Here is an 18,051-nt window from a genome sequence, read left to right as displayed (position 1 = left end):
AAAGTTTTATTGAGACAACCACACCCATTCATTTGCATATTGTCTCTGGCTGCCTTTGAACTTACAAAGGGGGAATTGAATAGTTGCTAGAAATACCAGTGGTCCACAGAACCTAAAATATTTGCTTATCTGGCTTTTTACAGGAAAACTTTCTTTACCCTTTGGCCAGACATAATTTTTAAATGTTAAAAACCTAACTTACGCAAATACTGTAGTTCAAGGTCATTAATTGCAGAAACCACTACAGTGTTAAAACTGCTTCTTATAGAATTCCCAGGAATTGTATATGTTGTCTTTGAACCAGAGAAATGACTTTGCTCAAAATGAATTTGCTGATGGATGAAAAACTGGTTAATACCCTATAGAGAAATAAACCAATAAAATTTTGGAGTTACCTATACAACCCTGACAGAAATAACTTATTCTTTTATAATTCATTTGTGCTTGCTATTACTTTTCTGTAAGTTAATTTTTACAGAGTTGTAAAATAGTCTAGTCAGTAGCAATCAATGGTGTTTGCTCAGCACTGCTCTTAAAGAATACTTGACTCCAAAGATATATTATACAGTACAGGGAATAGCTACAAGCAGAAGTATAACCTTTAAAAATTGTGGGACACTGTTGCACCCCTGAAACATATAATATTGTATGTCTGCTGTACTTCGGTAAACAAAAGCCCAGTAATCCTTTTTACCTATTAACCAAATTTTTTAAATTGAAATATAGTTGATTACAATGTTGTAGAGCATTACATTAATTTCTGCTGTACAGCAAAGTGATTCTGTTTTATATATATATTCTTTTTAAATATTCTTTTCCTTTATGGTTTATCACTGCATAGTGAGTTTCTTGTGCTATACAGGACCTTGCTATTACCAATCCTGTTATATAGTAGTTTTCATAGGCTAACCCCAAACTCCCCCCCTAGTCCTCTTCCACTCCCCTTTACCATTGGCAACAAGTCTGTTCTCTGTGTGTCCATTTCTGTTTTGTAGTAAGTTCATTTGTGTCATATTTTAGATTCCAGGTGTATGTGATACCATATAGGATTTGTCTTTCTCGCTCTGATTTCACTTAGTATGATAATTGCTAGGACCATCCATGTAGCTGCAATTAATGGCTGAGCAATATTTTATTGTACGTATGTACCACATCTTCATGCATTAATCTGTCAGTGGACAGTTAGATTGTTTCCATGTCTTAGCTATTGTAAATAGTGCTGCTGTGAATATAGAGGTGCATGTATCTTTTTGAATTATAGTTTTGTCTGGAGATATGCCCAGGAGTGAGAATGATGGAGATCATATGGCAACTGTGTTAATAATTTTTGGGGGACCCTCCGTATTGTTTTCCACAGTGGCAGTGTTGAATGTCTTTTCATGTGCCTATTGGCGATCTGTATGTCTTCTTTGGAGAAATGTCTTATTTAGTTCTTCTGTCCATTTTTTGATTGGGTTGTTTGTTTTGTTGGTGTTGTTGTATGAGCTGTGTGTGTTTTGAAGATTAAACCGTTGTTGATCACATTGTTTGCTCCCATTCCATAGATTACCTTTCCTTTTTGTTTGTGGTTTCCTTTGCTGTGCAAAAGTTTGTAAGTTTGATTAGGTCCCATTTGTTTATTTTTGCTTTTACGTCTATTGCCTGGAGAGATTGACCTAAGAAAAAAAACCTTGGTATGATTTATGTCAAGAAATGTTTTGCTGATGGTCTCTTTTAGGATTTTTATGGTGTCATGTCTTATATTTAAGTCTTTAAGCTATTTTGAGTTTATTTTTGTGTATCATGTGAAGGAGCGTTCAGATTTCATTGATTTATGTGTAGCTTTCCAACATGCCCAACACCCTTTGTTGAAGAGACTGCTTCCTATTGCATATTCTTGGCTCCTTTGTTGAAGATTAATCGGCTCTAGGTTTATAGGTTTATTTTGGGCTCTCTATTCTGTTCCATTGATCCATATGTTTGTTTTTGTGCCAGTACCAAACTGCTTTAATTGCTGTAGCATTGTGTTTATTGTCTGAAGCCTCCCTCCTGCTTTGTTTTTTTCTACTCAGGATTGCTTTGGCTATTCTGGATCTTCTATGGTTCCCTATAAATTGTAGGTTTATTTGTTCTAGTACTGTGAAAAATGTCATGAGTAATTTAATAGGGATCGAATTTAATCTGTAGATTTCTTTTGGTAGTATGATCATTTTAACAGTATTCTTCCATGCTTCTGGATTGACTTCAACTTAGAAATTAAAAAGGTACTAGGTAAAAGACCAAAGTTCATTTTTCTTTAAGAAATACTCTTTCTTACTTCAAGCTTATTAACTTAATTTCATAATTTGTAGCAGTATTAATATGGCTTCAGCCAACTTAATTATCAGCTTTCCTAGGAATGACAGATTAGCGATGTTAGTCATGTTGATGTGATGTTTCCCCAACTTTCAACCTGACTCCTAGTACATCTCATAGGTTAAGGCTTCCTTGTATGCTTATTACTTGCTTATCCCTTATTTGCCTGTGTAGAAGGACCACATTTTATGTATCTTCAGTCAAAACTGAAAATACTGCAAACATGAGTTTTTAAAAGGTTGCTTTGGCCCTCTGTCATTTTTAATAAAAGATCTCTTAAGATAAATTATTACATATAAGAAAAGCAAGGCGCAGTAAAGTGTGTGTAAATCGATACCTGTTGTAAGAAGAGACAGAAGAGTATTTATTGGGCTGTATAAAGAGACTCTTAAAAAGCTGTATAAACTGTTAATTCGTTTTGGTTATGGAGATGGAATTGGACTTACGACCATGTAATCTTCTAATTTCTGAATCATGGGAATATTAACAATGGTCTTTGAATGTGAAGTACTGAGAACTTAGAATGGAACTGATCTTATTTTCTCACATAAAATGGGAACCTCATGCCTGCTGCTGCTGCTGCTGCTGCTAAGTCGCTTCAGTCGTGTCCGACTCTGTGCGACCCCAGAGACAGTAGCCCACCAGGCTCCCCTGTCCCTGGGATTCTCCAGGCAAGAACACTGGAGTGGGTTGCCGTTTCCTTCTCCAGTGCATCAAAGTGAAAAGTGAAAGTGAAGTTGCTCAGTCATGTTTGACTCTTTGTGACCCCATGGACTGCAGCCTACCAGGCTCCTCCGTCCATGGGATTTTCCAGGCAAGAGTACTGGAGTGGGGTGCCATTGCCTTCTCCAATGCCTGGTGTGTAGTAATTTGTCTTATTCCTTAGACCAAAGATAAGCAAACTATAGCCGGAAGGGCAGTCCTCCCTTCTTTTCCTCCATAAAGTTATATTGTGACATAGCCACACTCCTTTACATACATGTTACAATATGCGGTTTCTCTTTGCAGCTACAGTGGCAGAATTAAGTAGTTGAAACAGATGCCTTATTGCCTGCAGTATTTATTATCTGATTCTTGACAGAAAAATTTTGCCAACCCTCTGCTATAGACCTTGTTTTAAAATTTTTAGTAATAGAACACTTTGTTCACAATCAAATTTTTATATGAGCTTCTGTTTTGAAATGCACAGCTGTGTTTACTGCAGTGAGGTTAGGGGACGGGTTGGTTGGACCCTGCCTACTCACCTGCCTCCCTCTCTTTTTGTACCCTCCGTTCTCCAGCAGCTGTTTCTTGAGGGGAATTTGAGGAACCCCCGGGGTTCTAAGGAGTACAGTTTGAAAATGACTGCCTTACAACAACTCTTTGAGGTAGTAAGTGTGATATTATTTTCTATTTTAGGTATTGAGAGACACAACTCATGGAAGTGAGTTAGTCAAGGCTTAATAAGCAACCAGAGCTCAAAACAATTCCAGAGTGTTTTAATTTCAGAATAAATGGTTATATTTGCCTTTACATTATATTTTATATTGTCATGAAGATACATTAGTTGTTTTTACAAGGTGTTTTAGTGGTGATTTGACTTTTTTGTCTTTCATCTTCCTTGTTTCGCATAGGTTTTTGTAAGGCTAGTTTCCTTCCTTTACTGGAATTTGCCTATACTTCTGTGCTAAGTTTTGACTTCTGTAGCATGGCTGATGTAGCCATCTTGGCTCGTCATCTTTTTATGTCAGAAGTTTTAGAAATCTGTGAAAGTGTGCATAAACTAATGGAAGAGAAGCAGCTAACAGTGTATAAGAAGGGTGAAGTACAAACAGTTGCATCTACACAGGACTTACAAGAACAAAGTGGAGGTACAGCACCTCCCGTGGCTAACACAGGAACCACAACAACTCTATCCACTGAACTTGGGGACTGTGAGATCGTGCTACTGATGAATGGAGAATTGCCAGAGCAGAATGGAGAGCTAGGACAACAACCCGAGCCCCGCGTTTCTTCACAGGCTGAAGCCACCGTGTCGCCTGTGGGCTGTGTAACTGATTCCCAACCTGAAATGGAGTCTGTTGATTTAGCAACAAAAAACAACCAGACAGAACTGGGAACTTTAAACAGCAGAGAAGATAGAACAGTTACTAGTACTCATCCTAAGCCTTCACAAGAAAATGTTATCAGTAGCTCTCCAGGAAACACTGATACAGGAAATAATACAGCAGCTGAGGATATCTGTGCTGAAGACATTTCAGAGCATAGGCAGGACCTTGACCCGTCCTCAAAAGATGAGGAAAATCTAGCTGAACCGACAGCACTGATGGACCATAGCCCCGATGATGATACTTACAGAAGCAGACTTCGGCAGCGTTCTGTTAATGAAGGAGGATATATCCGACTACACAAAGGAATGGAGAAGAAGCTGCAGAAACGGAAAGCCATTCCCAAGTCAGCAGTTCAACAGGTATGATGAAGAAAGGATTCACCTTTGTAGTTTTAGTTTTAAGTTGAAAGCATTCTATTGATAAATTTATGGTGAAAAATATTTTGAGGAGGAGGGGAGTGGGTGCAGGAAAGCAATTTAATGTTTTAAATACCAATGTTATTAATAAGGTAATGTGAATTTGAGATAGTTAAATTTGGATTGTGTTTTCTGTTCCTTAATCAGGTGGCTCAGAAATTAGTTCAAAGAGGAAAAAAGATGAAACAGCCGAAAAGAGATGCTAAAGAAAATACAGAAGAAGAAGCATCCCATAAATGTGGGGAATGTGGAATGGTTTTTCAGAGACGATATGCTCTTATAAAGCACATACTGAAACATGAAAGAGCTAGAGATTACAAGTGTCCAGTAAGTATCTGGAAAGCTAAATATAAACGGCTCTAACTTCTTTATAAATAGAATCCAGTTTACTGCTTTGTTATTATGCTACCATTTGTATTCTCCTTCTCCCTTACATTGCTGTCATAGTTACCTGCTGATTGATACATGTCCTGTTCTTGTCAAAAAATGTTCAGTGACTTACCTCTGCTTCTTCCGTAGAAAGATGACAGTACAATGATCTTTTTAGAAAGTTCATAGAGAGGCAAAAAGAACAGGAGACCATAGCAACTAAATTCTGGCCTCTGATACATAAATGTAGTCTTTTTTTAATTTTTAAACTGTACCACATAGCACTCGAATCCTAGTTCCCTGACCAGGGATCAGACCTATGCTCCGTGGAAGTGTGAGGTCTTAACCACTGGGCTGCCAGGGAAGTCCCTCGATGGAGTCATTGAGTCAGTAAATGTGAAAGGGCCATTCCCAGCCTTTCAGCATGGAAAGCTAAGAACCAATCCAAATTGTATTGCAGAACTGCCAGGAGGTTCAGGAATTAATGATACTAGTGACCTTGAAAGTAGAGGTAAGGCTGATGGTTAGAAAGTCTTTTTAAGAAGCAAGTCGATCACTACCACCGTGCCTTCAAAGATCCATCTTCTACTCTCTGAAAAAGATAAAACCACAGCTGCTCTAGAGAGCACTGTGGATACGAGGGTGAATGTATCAGTGCGGTATACCCAACAAGGGAAAGTAGAAGCTTCTATACTATAGAATATTGAAAGTGCTCTTTCCCTACTCAAGTCCTGGAATGTTAACAGCCAAACCCTTAACCTTAAAATAGAAAGATTTCTTAGAGATGAGAAATCTGAAGCCCAGTTAAGAAAAAGACCTAAAGATACTACTCACTAAAGGCAGGGGTTGACTGTTTACGTCCCTACTTACACCAAGTTCCAATTAGTTGTTTTTTTTTTTCCCCCAATTAGTTTTTAAATGTCTTACTCTGAAATGTGAATAAATATCAGGTATACAGACTCCTGACAAATATTTCAAGCAAAAAGCAACTTTGAGGAATTTAAGACTATGCAGTTAGAAGAAAACTAAAAAAAAAAAAAAATGCACATAAAACCCAAAACACAAGTATGATTTATATTAGCTCTAATGTCCAAGTAATTCTAAACAGCATGGAGAAAAAGAATTAATGCAATGAAAAAAACATTTTAGAACTCGAGCATAGAAGTTTCCTTGTTAAAAGGGCATGTCAGATGTTCAGAATCATGGTTTAAAATAATTCTTTACCAAATGCATTATGAAATTTCTGAATCAGGGGACAAAGAAAATCTTACAAATTGGAAGAGAGAAAGGAAAATGGTTAGAATAGTTTCAGACATTTCAGTAGCAACAGTGGAAGCTAGAAGATAAAGGGACAATATCTTTAATATTATAAAAGGAAATGATGTCTAACTTGAAGTCAATAGTCAGACTATATTTGCAATGGTATAGTAAGAACAGTTTCAAGACTTACAAGGTCTGCAGAGTTTTACCCCCTAAATTCCCTTTCTTAGAAAGCTGTTGGTAGAGATATTCCACCAAAATGATCAAGACATGGGAAGTGGAAAACATGGGGTCCAATCTGTGAAACAGTTGCACCAGTTTGGAACACAGCATAGTTCTTTGATGGAGATACCCCACAAGGTGATGTGTTTAAACCTTCTCTCAGCCAACAATTGAGGCAAGGTTTGACAACAGATTAGCAATAAATACAAAGAGAAGTAAAAGGGAAAGCAAAAGGAAAGGGAAGAAAATCATACTGTACTATATTGTCCAGCTGTAATAACATGTACATCATCCAAATAATGTAAGCACTGAAATTGATCTCACCAAAATGATGATAAAGCTGTCTTGAGCAAGTATGGTAATGAAAGGAATTGTGTATGTGTAGAGAGTGAAAGGTGAAGGAGAGACTCACCTCCTATTGTTCATATTACTCAGAATCACAGAGATGATCATTGAGAAAGTGTCAAAAAAGTAGAAGCAGTGGACCAACAGGCCAGTTTTATTCATTTTTAAAAACGTCTTATGGATCGTGACTGTGTATAGCATTGATTTTAAAATAAAGAGCAGAAGCTTTCAGGAATACTCAGCAAGTACAGGATAAAGCTCAAGGACTGGACCTTCCTTGCTGTCCAGGGGTGAAGATTCCACACGCCCAGTGCATGGGGCCAGGTGCAACCCCAGGTGGGGGAGCTAGATCTCACATGCCGCAGCAAAGACCGAAAATCCTGTCCGTCACAGCTGAGACCCAGCGCAGCCAAATAAATGAAACATAAAAAACAAACAATGTAAAAATTAAAAGCAAACAAGTCCCAAGGACTATCACGGTTTTATCCTCCCACTTTTTCAAGCCCCTGTTGTTGCTCCACCTAACAACTGTTAGTATTCATATAATGATAGTGTGCTTCCTTTTGTCTGAAGCTTTTCCTTACTCTGATTACTCCCCCTTCTTAAATATTTCACCTGTTTACATATAAATCCTTTTTCTGTGGTTAGATTATAAACCCCTGCAGAGTAGAGACTGGGTCTGTCCCTTTTATCTGTATAATCTGGTACCTGGTATACTGTCTTTTATATAGTTTATGTAATTGTAACAGACAAATGGCAAGTTGAAATATGAGTTGCGTTTTACTTAATATTTGTAATGAAAATACATTGAGGTAGAACTTAACTTACTTTTTCTTCTAGTTGTGTAAGAAACAGTTTCAGTACAGTGCCTCCTTGCGAGCCCACCTTATTCGACATACCAGGAAAGATGCACCTACTTCGTCCTCTTCCAGTTCCGCATCGAATGAGGCATCAGGGTCATCGTCTGAAAAGGGCAGAACCAAACGAGAATTTATATGTTCCATATGTGGAAGGACATTGCCTAAATTATATTCTCTTCGAATACATATGTTAAAGCACACAGGTGTAAAACCACATGCATGCCAGGTAAAATCATTATATTTGTTACTGGTTGAATAATAAGACTGGTTGAATCTGGAGCCACATCACTTTAGTAAAATATCCCTTAAAGTCCGTAACTTTTTCAGTTTGTTGCTTAGGTCAAGGGTGATTCCCATTTTTCCTCTTTAATTTGTTGTCTGAAGTTGTAGTTTGAAGTAAATCTATTGAGAGTGTTGAGGAGACATGATGGAATTCAGAGTGGTACTGGGTGAGAATAACCAGCTTCTAAATCATACCTTCATGTTCGGCAGGGCCAGCCTGGCTTGGGAAGGAAGCTGTGACTTAAATCTTGGCAGAAATTCTGCCTAAACTCTGTGTCCTTCTCCAAAGCTGAAGACTAAATGTCAAAGTGTGATTGCTGGTTCAGAATCCTGTGATCAGCCAGCTTTGGGCTATTTGAAACAGTGAAAAATTTCTAGCAGCACCTGTAGCCTTGCATATAAGGATGACCCACTATTTTTATTGATAGTTTCGGAGCCAGTAACATTTTTAATGTTTTTCTCTGTTGTTTTTTAAGCTTTGTATTATATGAAAAAAGAATGTCAGAGAATAGAATAAACCCTTATATACCCTTTACCCAGCTTTAGTAGTTATCAACACATGGTCATTTGCGAGGTTTTTTTTTTAATTAAAAAAATTTTATTGAAATCCAGTTTATTTATAATTTTGTGTTAGTTTTAGATATACAGCAAAGTTATTCAACTATTTATCCATTCTGTTTTAGATCCTTTTCTACTATAGGTTATTAGAAGATACTGAGTGTAGTTCCCCATGCTATACAGTAGGTCCTTGTTGGTTATCTATGGTTAGTTGTGTTTCATATGACTGTCACTCACTGCCTTCCTACCCCTTCCCTTCAGTTATTCTGAAGCCAAGTCCTAACCATCATTGTCTTCATATATTTAAAAATTCAGTGTTAATTGGATCTCTGGTCTTCTACTGTAGCACTACTCAAGATGTGTGGCCCATGGAAGATAAGTGAAAAAATGGAGAGTAAGCATGTAGAAACTGTCATGGCAATTTGACATTGTTTGGCATCTTTATTGTGTTTAACAAAAATCCCTAATAGATTGAGGAAAGGAAAAAAAGACTGGTACTTCATCATAGAGAGTTTGAGAAGCACTGTTTTAGTTGGTATAGATGTGAATGAGTATATTGTTCTCGACTAAGCTTCCATGTCTCTTTTAATGTATATTGTTTCAGAAAAGACAGTGTGAGGGCTTTTTGGTACTGTTTTGAGTTCTTCCACAGATTGCATGGTTGTAAGAAAAACAGAAGTATTTGTTAAGTATGGAATCGCGAGATAATCAGCGAGCTTAAAATCTTAGGCCCTTGTTTCAACTTAAACATTGTCATTTTGTTTATAATTTAAGGTTTTAATTTAAAATAGCATACTAGCTTCTCTATCTTCATTCTTCAGAAACAGCGCTTAACTCTTTTTCTGTTTTACTTGTTTAAATACCCATGCTCCTTTAGGTCTGTGGAAAGACTTTCATCTACAAACATGGTCTAAAATTACACCAGAGTCTCCATCAGTCACAGAAGCAGTTCCAGTGTGAACTATGTGTGAAGTCATTTGTTACCAAAAGGAGTCTTCAAGAACATATGAGTATTCACACAGGTAACGAGAAATTTATATTGACATAGTTACACATTATATACTGGTAGCTTACCTAGTGTATTGATTATGCTATAAGGTTGTATATGTGCAGTTTTTTAAATTAATGAGAGTAAAGCTTAAAAGTTTTTCTTACATCTAGTTTTAGAGCTGTCTTATTTGTATAAAAGTTAAAAAAAATTTTTTTAATTAGTTCACATGTCTGCTTCATGTCAATGTATAGCTAAATCCACCACAATATTGTAAAGTAATTATCTTCTAATTAATTTTTTAAAAAGTTAAGCAGTAAGCAGATGTAACTGTCAATAAGTATGTGGTTTATAATTTTATTAGAATTTTTAGTCCACATATGTTATTTTCACGTGTTTAAAGCAGTTACGTAGAAGTGGCTGATGAAGGAAGGGTAGATGACTGCTGTAGAGCTTGTATACAACTCTACACTGTTATAAGCCAGATGACATGCAAGCCTCCCAAATTCTTTGGGCAGTAGTGGCCTCACTAGTACTGTATTGAGAGGAAATAGGATATTTGACATAGTTTGTTATTCTTAGAAGGTGGGTGCCAAAAGTCATAGCTTCTGTGTTCACTTGATAAAGTAGCTTCTGAAGTATGACATAAAGTGTTGTTAGAAGAGCACCCGATCACTGGATTTGTGTCATGCTTTTTAATTTTTATAGGAGAGTCCAAGTACCTTTGCTCAGTTTGTGGAAAGTCTTTTCATAGAGGCTCTGGGCTTAGCAAGCACCTAAAGAAACACCAACCAAAGCCTGAGGTTCGAGGCTATCATTGTACTCAGTAAGTATTTAGTATGTGAACCATTCAGTTAATTTATGTTCTTACTTAGTTCATTTGAAAGTTGTTTCAAAGGAAAATATTTGAGGTGGCTGAAGTTGATTAGATACAGTTTGATGCAGTATCACTGTTGATAATGTGTCACTTTCAAAGTTCACCTGTAATTGAACTCTGCTAAGGAAGTGGAGCTTGAATATTCATATGTAATTATATAAACATACACACATATATGTGTATATCTGAGGTGATGGATGTGTTAACAAACGGTAGAAATCCTTTCACAATGTGCATGTGTGTGTGTACACACATTCTGAATCATCATGTTTTACACTTAAAACACCTTACAGTTTTGTCAGTTACACCTCAGTAAAACTGGAAAAAAAAAAAGTTGAATCTAATAGTAAACTATTATTTTACTTTTTAAAAAATTTTACTATTTGTTTACTCTTGATTTTAATCAGTTTGCCTTTGTCTAGGTGTTCCTATTTAATATTTAGCAGTTTTATTTGCATTACAAATCTCATACCATATGAATCATTCATTTTAAATGCCTTAAAGAAATTCCTCAAATGTGCGACCTAGGGGTAGGGACTGTAGGAACGAAGGGTCCCTTGGTGCCAGGCAGAGATTCTTTATAGACAATGCTTCTGAAGAAGTACTGGACTCATTGCTCATTTCTCTTTTTCTTCAGACTCCTTTCCTCTCCCTCTTTTTCCAGAACCTCCTGAGATCCCTTTTATAAAGTTCATATGACATTTATCATGTTAAAGTGTTCAGTTCAGTGGTTCTTGGTATATTCAGTGTTGTGCAAGCATCACCACTGATTCCAGAATGCCTTCAACACTCAGCCAGGCAGTTTACAATCCTCCCTAGGTCTTCTCTTTCTGTTTGTGCAGAGTCAGCCATCGGTGAGAGCATGAAGCATTTCAGGTCTTTTCTGAGCATGTGCCAGCCCTGGGCAAATAATTTGGACTTCTAGATGCCTGGGAACATGTGAGAGTTTTTCAAAGGTCTTATTTCGTGAAGTATCTCATTCTCCAGCCTTTCCTCCCAACTGCCATTCCTTGCTCCAGCAGCTGTGGCTAATACCTTTACCTTTAAATGTTTCCAACCAGTCCCTCCTCTCGACTCTCCCCATCACTCCCCAAGTCCTCAGCCCTGGGGGAATTTGGCTAAATAAAAGCAAGCACTTTGAGAGGTACCAGATGGTTCAAAACAACTGCAGTTCGGTTTAAGTCCCTCTGATACGTGAACCCATAGCGAGAATGAATTCTATGTCTACCGAGCTGAGGAGCCAGGGGATGGGATCAGGATGAGCTGAAATGCCACAAAGCTCTTTTACCAGGATTCAACCATTTTTTTTCTTAATTAAATAATTACCTGGTTGCTGTCAACTTTTAATCAGTTTCCAGAGCTTCAGTAAAATTGATTCTGACCGTTTTTGCCACTTTGTCTACTGATTTTGTGGAAGGTTGGGCTTTTGGAGTTACCAACTCTGCCTGTATTTGCTGATGTCACTCTGATCAGTCTTATTTTTATTTTTTACAGATTTTTTGATGTGTACCATTTTTAAAGCCTTTTTTGAATTTGTTTCAGTATTGCTTCTGTTTTATGTTTTGGCCCTGAGGCATGCGGGATCTTAGCTCCTTGACCAGGAATCAAACCCGCAACCCCCTGCATTGGAAGGGGAGTCCCCTTACTCAGTCTTATTTTAAAAGAAAAGTAGTTTATTATGCATACCTTTATACGTGCAAATGTAAGAAAACCCAATTTAAACTGGCTTGAATGAACTAGAAGTCTGAATGGTTTAATGTAAATTGATTTCAGATTCATTAGCACTTGATGTCTGTGAGGCTCCATGTGGATAAGACAGTGGCAGTGGTTTCAGCCTCACATCCCCTCAACTCCCAAATTGTCAAGCTGCATTTCTCATGTTCCTATAAAAGCCCTGAGGTCACTCCCATTGAATCTGGCTAAGGCATTTGGTCTTACGTGGATCAATCACAATGGCCGAGAGAATGCTGTGCTCTGATTGACTTATACCTAAGTTAGTTGCTCCATCCTTATGGGCAGGAGTAAATCCTACCCCCAACAGATGGACAGAATGGGAGAGGGTGAAAAGGGATGTAAAAAGGGCACATCCCAAGGAGTTGAGGAGACAATAGAAGATACTCACCTTTATGATAACCTTTGGGAGCTTTGCAGGATTCTTTCTGAAATGTTTCTAGTACTCTGGAACTAAAAGAACTTAACACACTCAAGCCTTGATGCAAGATTGCAATACTAAGATTTTGTTTTGTTTTAAATTGGGATCATCTTGTAGAGTTCTAGAAACTCAGGAATATACTGAGTTCTTGGAAACTTCTTTTAAAAGAATAAGATGATCCATTTGGGTGAATGGACTTTGTTATTGCAGATGTGAGAAAAGTTTCTTTGAAGCTAGAGACCTTCGCCAGCACATGAACAAACATCTTGGTGTGAAGCCATTCCAGTGCCAATTTTGTGATAAGTGCTATAGTTGGAAGAAAGACTGGTATTCCCATGTGAAATCTCATTCTGTCACTGAGCCGTACAGGTGGGTAAATCCGGGGCGAATCTGAGCTTAATTGAGATATGTATGTACTTGGATTAATTGTTAGTCCATTAGTTGGTTTTGGTGTTTAGGAAAAGATAATTTGTGTTTTTCCTCTATTTTAGGTGTAATATATGTGGCAAAGAATTTTATGAAAAAGCATTGTTCAGAAGGCATGTAAAGAAAGCTACCCATGGAAAAAAAGGACGAGCAAAGCAAAACCTGGAACGGGTGTGTGAACAGTGTGGAAGAAAATTCACTCAGCTGAGAGAGTATAGAAGACACATGAACAACCATGGAGGTAACTATGCTTCATGCAGTTTAATAGATAGACCTTTAAATAGAGTGAAAACCAGTCCAGTAGTGATTCTTCCTTTTCCATTCCTCTGTCTGTCATCTTCCTTAATGAGATTAATCCCATATTATGGAAGATTTATTCAAATAATAGCAGTGATTGTGAATCTGACTACCTAATTGTTGTGTAGATACATTCCTTTCTTAGTGAGCTTAATATTCTGTATTAATATTTTTATGCTGGAATGGATTACTTGAGCTTCTGTTTTTTTATCCTAGGATTATAGGATTGCTATGAAGTTGTAAAGGGACTTTCACAGAAACTCAGAATTGTCTTGAGTAACTTCTGTCTATAGGAACATCTTTAGAAAGGTTATATCCAGAATCTGCTTTATTCTAGGGGAAACCATTTGGCCCTAACTAAAAGATGGCCATAGTCAAGATAGTAAGGTTTATGGGCTATTGTACTTAAAAGCATTATTTATCAGGCAGCTGTAATAAATTTTGGTACTTGGACCTCACCACAGACACACACACACACCCCTCTCTTTTCTTTTTTTTTTTCTTTTACTAGGAGTTAAGCCATTTGAGTGCTTAACATGTGGAGTTGCTTGGGCTGATGCCCGATCTCTGAAACGCCACGTCAGAACACATACAGGTGAACGGCCTTATGTCTGTCCTGTGTGTAGTGAAGCCTACATAGATGCTAGAACACTCCGTAAACATATGACTAAATTCCACAGAGATTATGTGCCTTGCAAGATCATGCTGGAAAAAGATACCCTTCAGTTTCATAACCAGGGAACTCAAGTGGAGCATGCTGTTAGCATCTTAACAGCAGATATGCAGGAACAAGAAAACAGTGGTCCTCAAGAACTTGAAACTGTGGTAGTGACGGGAGAAACTATGGAAGCTCTTGAAGCTGTTGCAGCGACTGAAGAATGTCCGTCAGTATCTACACTCTCTGACCAAAGTATTATGCAAGTGGTTAATTATGTGTTGGCACAGCAGCAAGGACAAAAGCTCTCTGAAGTTGCAGAAGCTATTCAAACTGTTGAAGTAGAGGTGGCACATATTTCAGAAACAGAATGAATGTAGTAATAGAGATAAAAAGAAGCGATGTCTCATGTATATTGAACTCACAGAACATTTGTTTACAATACTGTGTGACTATCTGCCTGGAGTTTGTATGTCCAGGCACTGGGCTATTTGGTGGTGTTTTAACATAATGATTTGTCTAGCTAATGGTTCTGTAGAAAAGTCCATTTACTGTAAACAAATTGAAAACAAATCTATTTGGTGGCAGTGGATTATCATGGTATACTTTTTATGAATTAATGTTTAAAAAGAACTGTACTAAATTAAAATCGTACAGTTTTATTTGCATTTTGACTTGATTATCTATACTTTGAATTTAAAAGGCTGTACTAATTGGCTTTTCTCTTTTATTCTCAAAATATAGAGGTTCTGTGATTTCATTTGCCCTGTTTATGGATTAAAAATTCTAATATAAAACATTTTAGTAGGATACATAGGTATGTTACATTGTTTTAAATGCTTCACATCTGTGATTCTTGACTTACTATTTATTTTATCCCTTTATAAAGTCAGGGATTCTTTATTCTGTTGTAAAGCACTTAATGAGTTACATGTTGTAATCAAGTTTGCACAGTGTACTTAATCTGTATGGGGAACCCTTAAATGAATAGCTAATTTTTCAAATGCAATTCAAATGCATGAAATGCCTATTAAGCCTTACTATGCTAACCTTCAAGGCAAGTAAATTGACCATGAGCAAAGAACACTGTTAATAATCTCTGTTGATGGGAAATTTCTCCTTGATAACAAGAAAATAAATGGGGGGGAGAAAGGTTAAAACAAAGTTTGGTTGTTTGCAACTTTTGTATCATGTTTAATTGTTCAATTTTATTAAAAAACTGCAGTTTAGAAATAGGATAGCAATATAGATATCTACAGCAGTCCTGTGGATACCATATAATTGTCAAGAAATTTCAGAATATTGAAAATTCTTCAGTTCAACCCTCGTTATAGTATACTACTTAAAGGAATTGATTATGGCCCACCAAATTGTTAAAAGTAAATTCTTTTTAAAAGTTGCCTGAAAAATTAATTTGTGTGTTTGATTTTTAAATTCCCACCTCTGAAAGCTATCTAATTTTCTCATTTTTCAAAATAACCATGGGGAGATATCACATTTCTCTCCTGGGATACTACCACTCAAGTTATAATTGTTAAACTTAAACTTCTAAGTATTAGAATAAGCTAATATAAGGTGTAAAATTAAGGTAAAAGCAAATCACATGTAAATCATTCCTAAAGCACAAGAAAAGAATGTGCCTTGATGTATATATATTATTAAAATGCTTATTCCAGTTTACTTTAAGTGGCTTAAAAGAAAAATAAATGTGATGCCATGCATGTGCTATACCTGCATATGTAATATTTGCATTTGCACATTTCCCATTGTTTCGGTAGCTGTGTGGCTGATTTTCAATTTTAAGTGGATTGACATACAGTCTACAGCTTTATAATGGCTGCTTGTTTAATCGTATGTTTCAGTTAGTGAAAATGTATTTCGATCTAAAATTTGGAATTGTCTTTATGTTCCATTGTCACCACTGTTATTAGCTTTAGTTAATTGGGTAAGATCATTAATGTATGTCATAAATATGTAAATAAAAGATGTTGAATCTTGTTTAAAGCATAAGCTTTGAAGTTAAGCTTGTCACTATTTTCAGCTCATAAATCAGTTGCTGTTATTTATTATTAAGTTAATCCATTTTTAAAGAGGAGGGGAATTGAACACATTAAAAATAACCACTGAGGGAACATATAATACTCTTAAGACTTATTATTACACTTAAACATAATCGTACAACAAAATCAAAAGTAGTACAGTTAACTGCCATGTTTGGATAATTTAAGTTTGTTTAGAGAATTACATAAATTTCATGCAGAAGTAAGTATTAAGATTCCAAAAAATTCAGTTTTATATTTCCATGGAGAAACTGTTTATAATAATTCCTTTCTAAAAGCACACATTGATTTGTTGTTGTCAGATCAGGTATCTCCTGATTAAATCTGCTTGTTAGTGCTGTTTCATTAAATGCCAGTGGCTTTTTACGTAATTTCACAAAGTTACCTTAACTGCTGGATTTAGTCTAGACTTTCAGTGTCTTTTTTTCTTTTTTAATAGCTGTGGTGTAAACTGTACATGATGCTTCCTACTCATAACTGAATTAGAGGATTCAACCTATAATGGCAGTTTAAACCTTTAGGAACCATGGAGGTTCCTAAACAGGGGTTTTACATTTACTGTTTGGATAAATATATCAGACTTATTTTATAGTCTGTTATCTGAAGTTTTGAAGTGAATACTGCTGTTTATTGGATTTCTCCAGAATGTTATAAATGTTAAGAGTACAGGTTGTTGTTTAGTTGCTGAGACTCTTTGTGACCCCATGGTCTGTAGCCCCCGAGGCTCCTCTGTCCATGGGATTTCCCAGGCAAGAATACTGGAGTGGGTTGTCATTTCCTTCTCCAGGGGATCTTCCTAACCCAGAAACAACCCACATCTCCTGCATTGGCAGGCGGATTCTTTACCACTGAGCCATCTTGACTTTGGGCTTAATTTGCTGCCTCTTTCCAGTTTACCACCATTCAGGTAAGGCCTGCTGACTTTTATCTTTTCTAATGTATGTACTTAAAGCTGTACATTTCTTCTAAACTCAGCTTTCACAGCATTCCACACGTTGGGATATGGTATTCCTTCACTGTTACTTGATTTAAAATATTTTTAAATTTTCATTATAATTTATTCTTTCACACATATTTTACTTCTAAACATAGAGGGTTTTGGGGTTATCTTTTAGTGATCTCTAAAATTATTTTACTGTGATTAAAAATATATTGTGTATTTTTTATTCTTTAACATTTGATGAGGGTTTTTTTTTATGGTCAATTTTTGTAAATGTTTCATGAGAATTTAATTTTATGCAGTGTGGAGGCATTGTTATAGTATGTGTCAATTAAATGATTATTTTTGTTCAAATATCCTGTACCCCTATTCTTTTTTTTCTCATTTGTTGGTTCTATCAGTTAGAAAAATACCTCTACCGTATGAATGTAGATTTGCCTATTTCTCCTCCTTTTAATAACTCTGGCAATTTTTGCTTCATATATCTTGAAGCTGTTATTAGTTGTCTGATACAGAATTGTTTTCCTGGTGAGTTAAACCTTGTATCATTATGTAAGGGTAAAATGAAGAGCCTTTGGTAACGCTCCTGGCTTTACGTCTACGTTGACTGAAATTAAAATAGCTAAAGGGGCTTCCTGGTGATCCAGGGGTTAAGAGTCCACCTTACAGTTCAGGGGACTTGGGTTCCATCTTTGTTTGGGGAACTAAGATCACATATGCTGCAGGGCAAATAAGCCCAGGCGCAGCAGTTACTGAGCTCACATAACTGCAACGGGAGATCTGCATGCCACAACCAAGACCTGACACAACAAAATGAATATTTTTAAAATAGTAAAATAGCTACATCAGGATTTTTTGAGGGGTATTCATGTGGTGCATTTTACCATGCTTATTGCTGTCAGCCTGCTCATAACCTCATA

General features: G+C 36.6%; 1 protein-coding gene across 1 annotated transcript in view; it reads left to right on the top strand.

Annotated features, from left to right (window-relative positions):
* The window catches only part of ZBTB11 (zinc finger and BTB domain containing 11), a 30,048-nt gene extending 12,561 nt beyond the window's left edge, over positions 1-17,487 (top strand). The window contains exons 4-11 of the mRNA XM_005674868.3: positions 3,948-4,783; positions 4,988-5,167; positions 7,877-8,122; positions 9,614-9,758; positions 10,433-10,550; positions 12,964-13,122; positions 13,245-13,420; positions 13,988-17,487. Coding sequence (XP_005674925.3) covers positions 3,948-4,783; positions 4,988-5,167; positions 7,877-8,122; positions 9,614-9,758; positions 10,433-10,550; positions 12,964-13,122; positions 13,245-13,420; positions 13,988-14,505 — 2,378 coding nt within the window. The 3' untranslated portion in view covers positions 14,506-17,487. The remainder of the gene's footprint in view (positions 1-3,947; positions 4,784-4,987; positions 5,168-7,876; positions 8,123-9,613; positions 9,759-10,432; positions 10,551-12,963; positions 13,123-13,244; positions 13,421-13,987) is intronic.

Source organism: Capra hircus, chromosome 1 (assembly GCF_001704415.2).
Source record: "Capra hircus breed San Clemente chromosome 1, ASM170441v1, whole genome shotgun sequence".
Taxonomy (NCBI): domain Eukaryota; kingdom Metazoa; phylum Chordata; class Mammalia; order Artiodactyla; family Bovidae; genus Capra; species Capra hircus.
The sequence above is the reverse complement of the archived record's forward strand: the minus strand, read 5'-3'. Positions and strand labels throughout refer to the sequence as shown.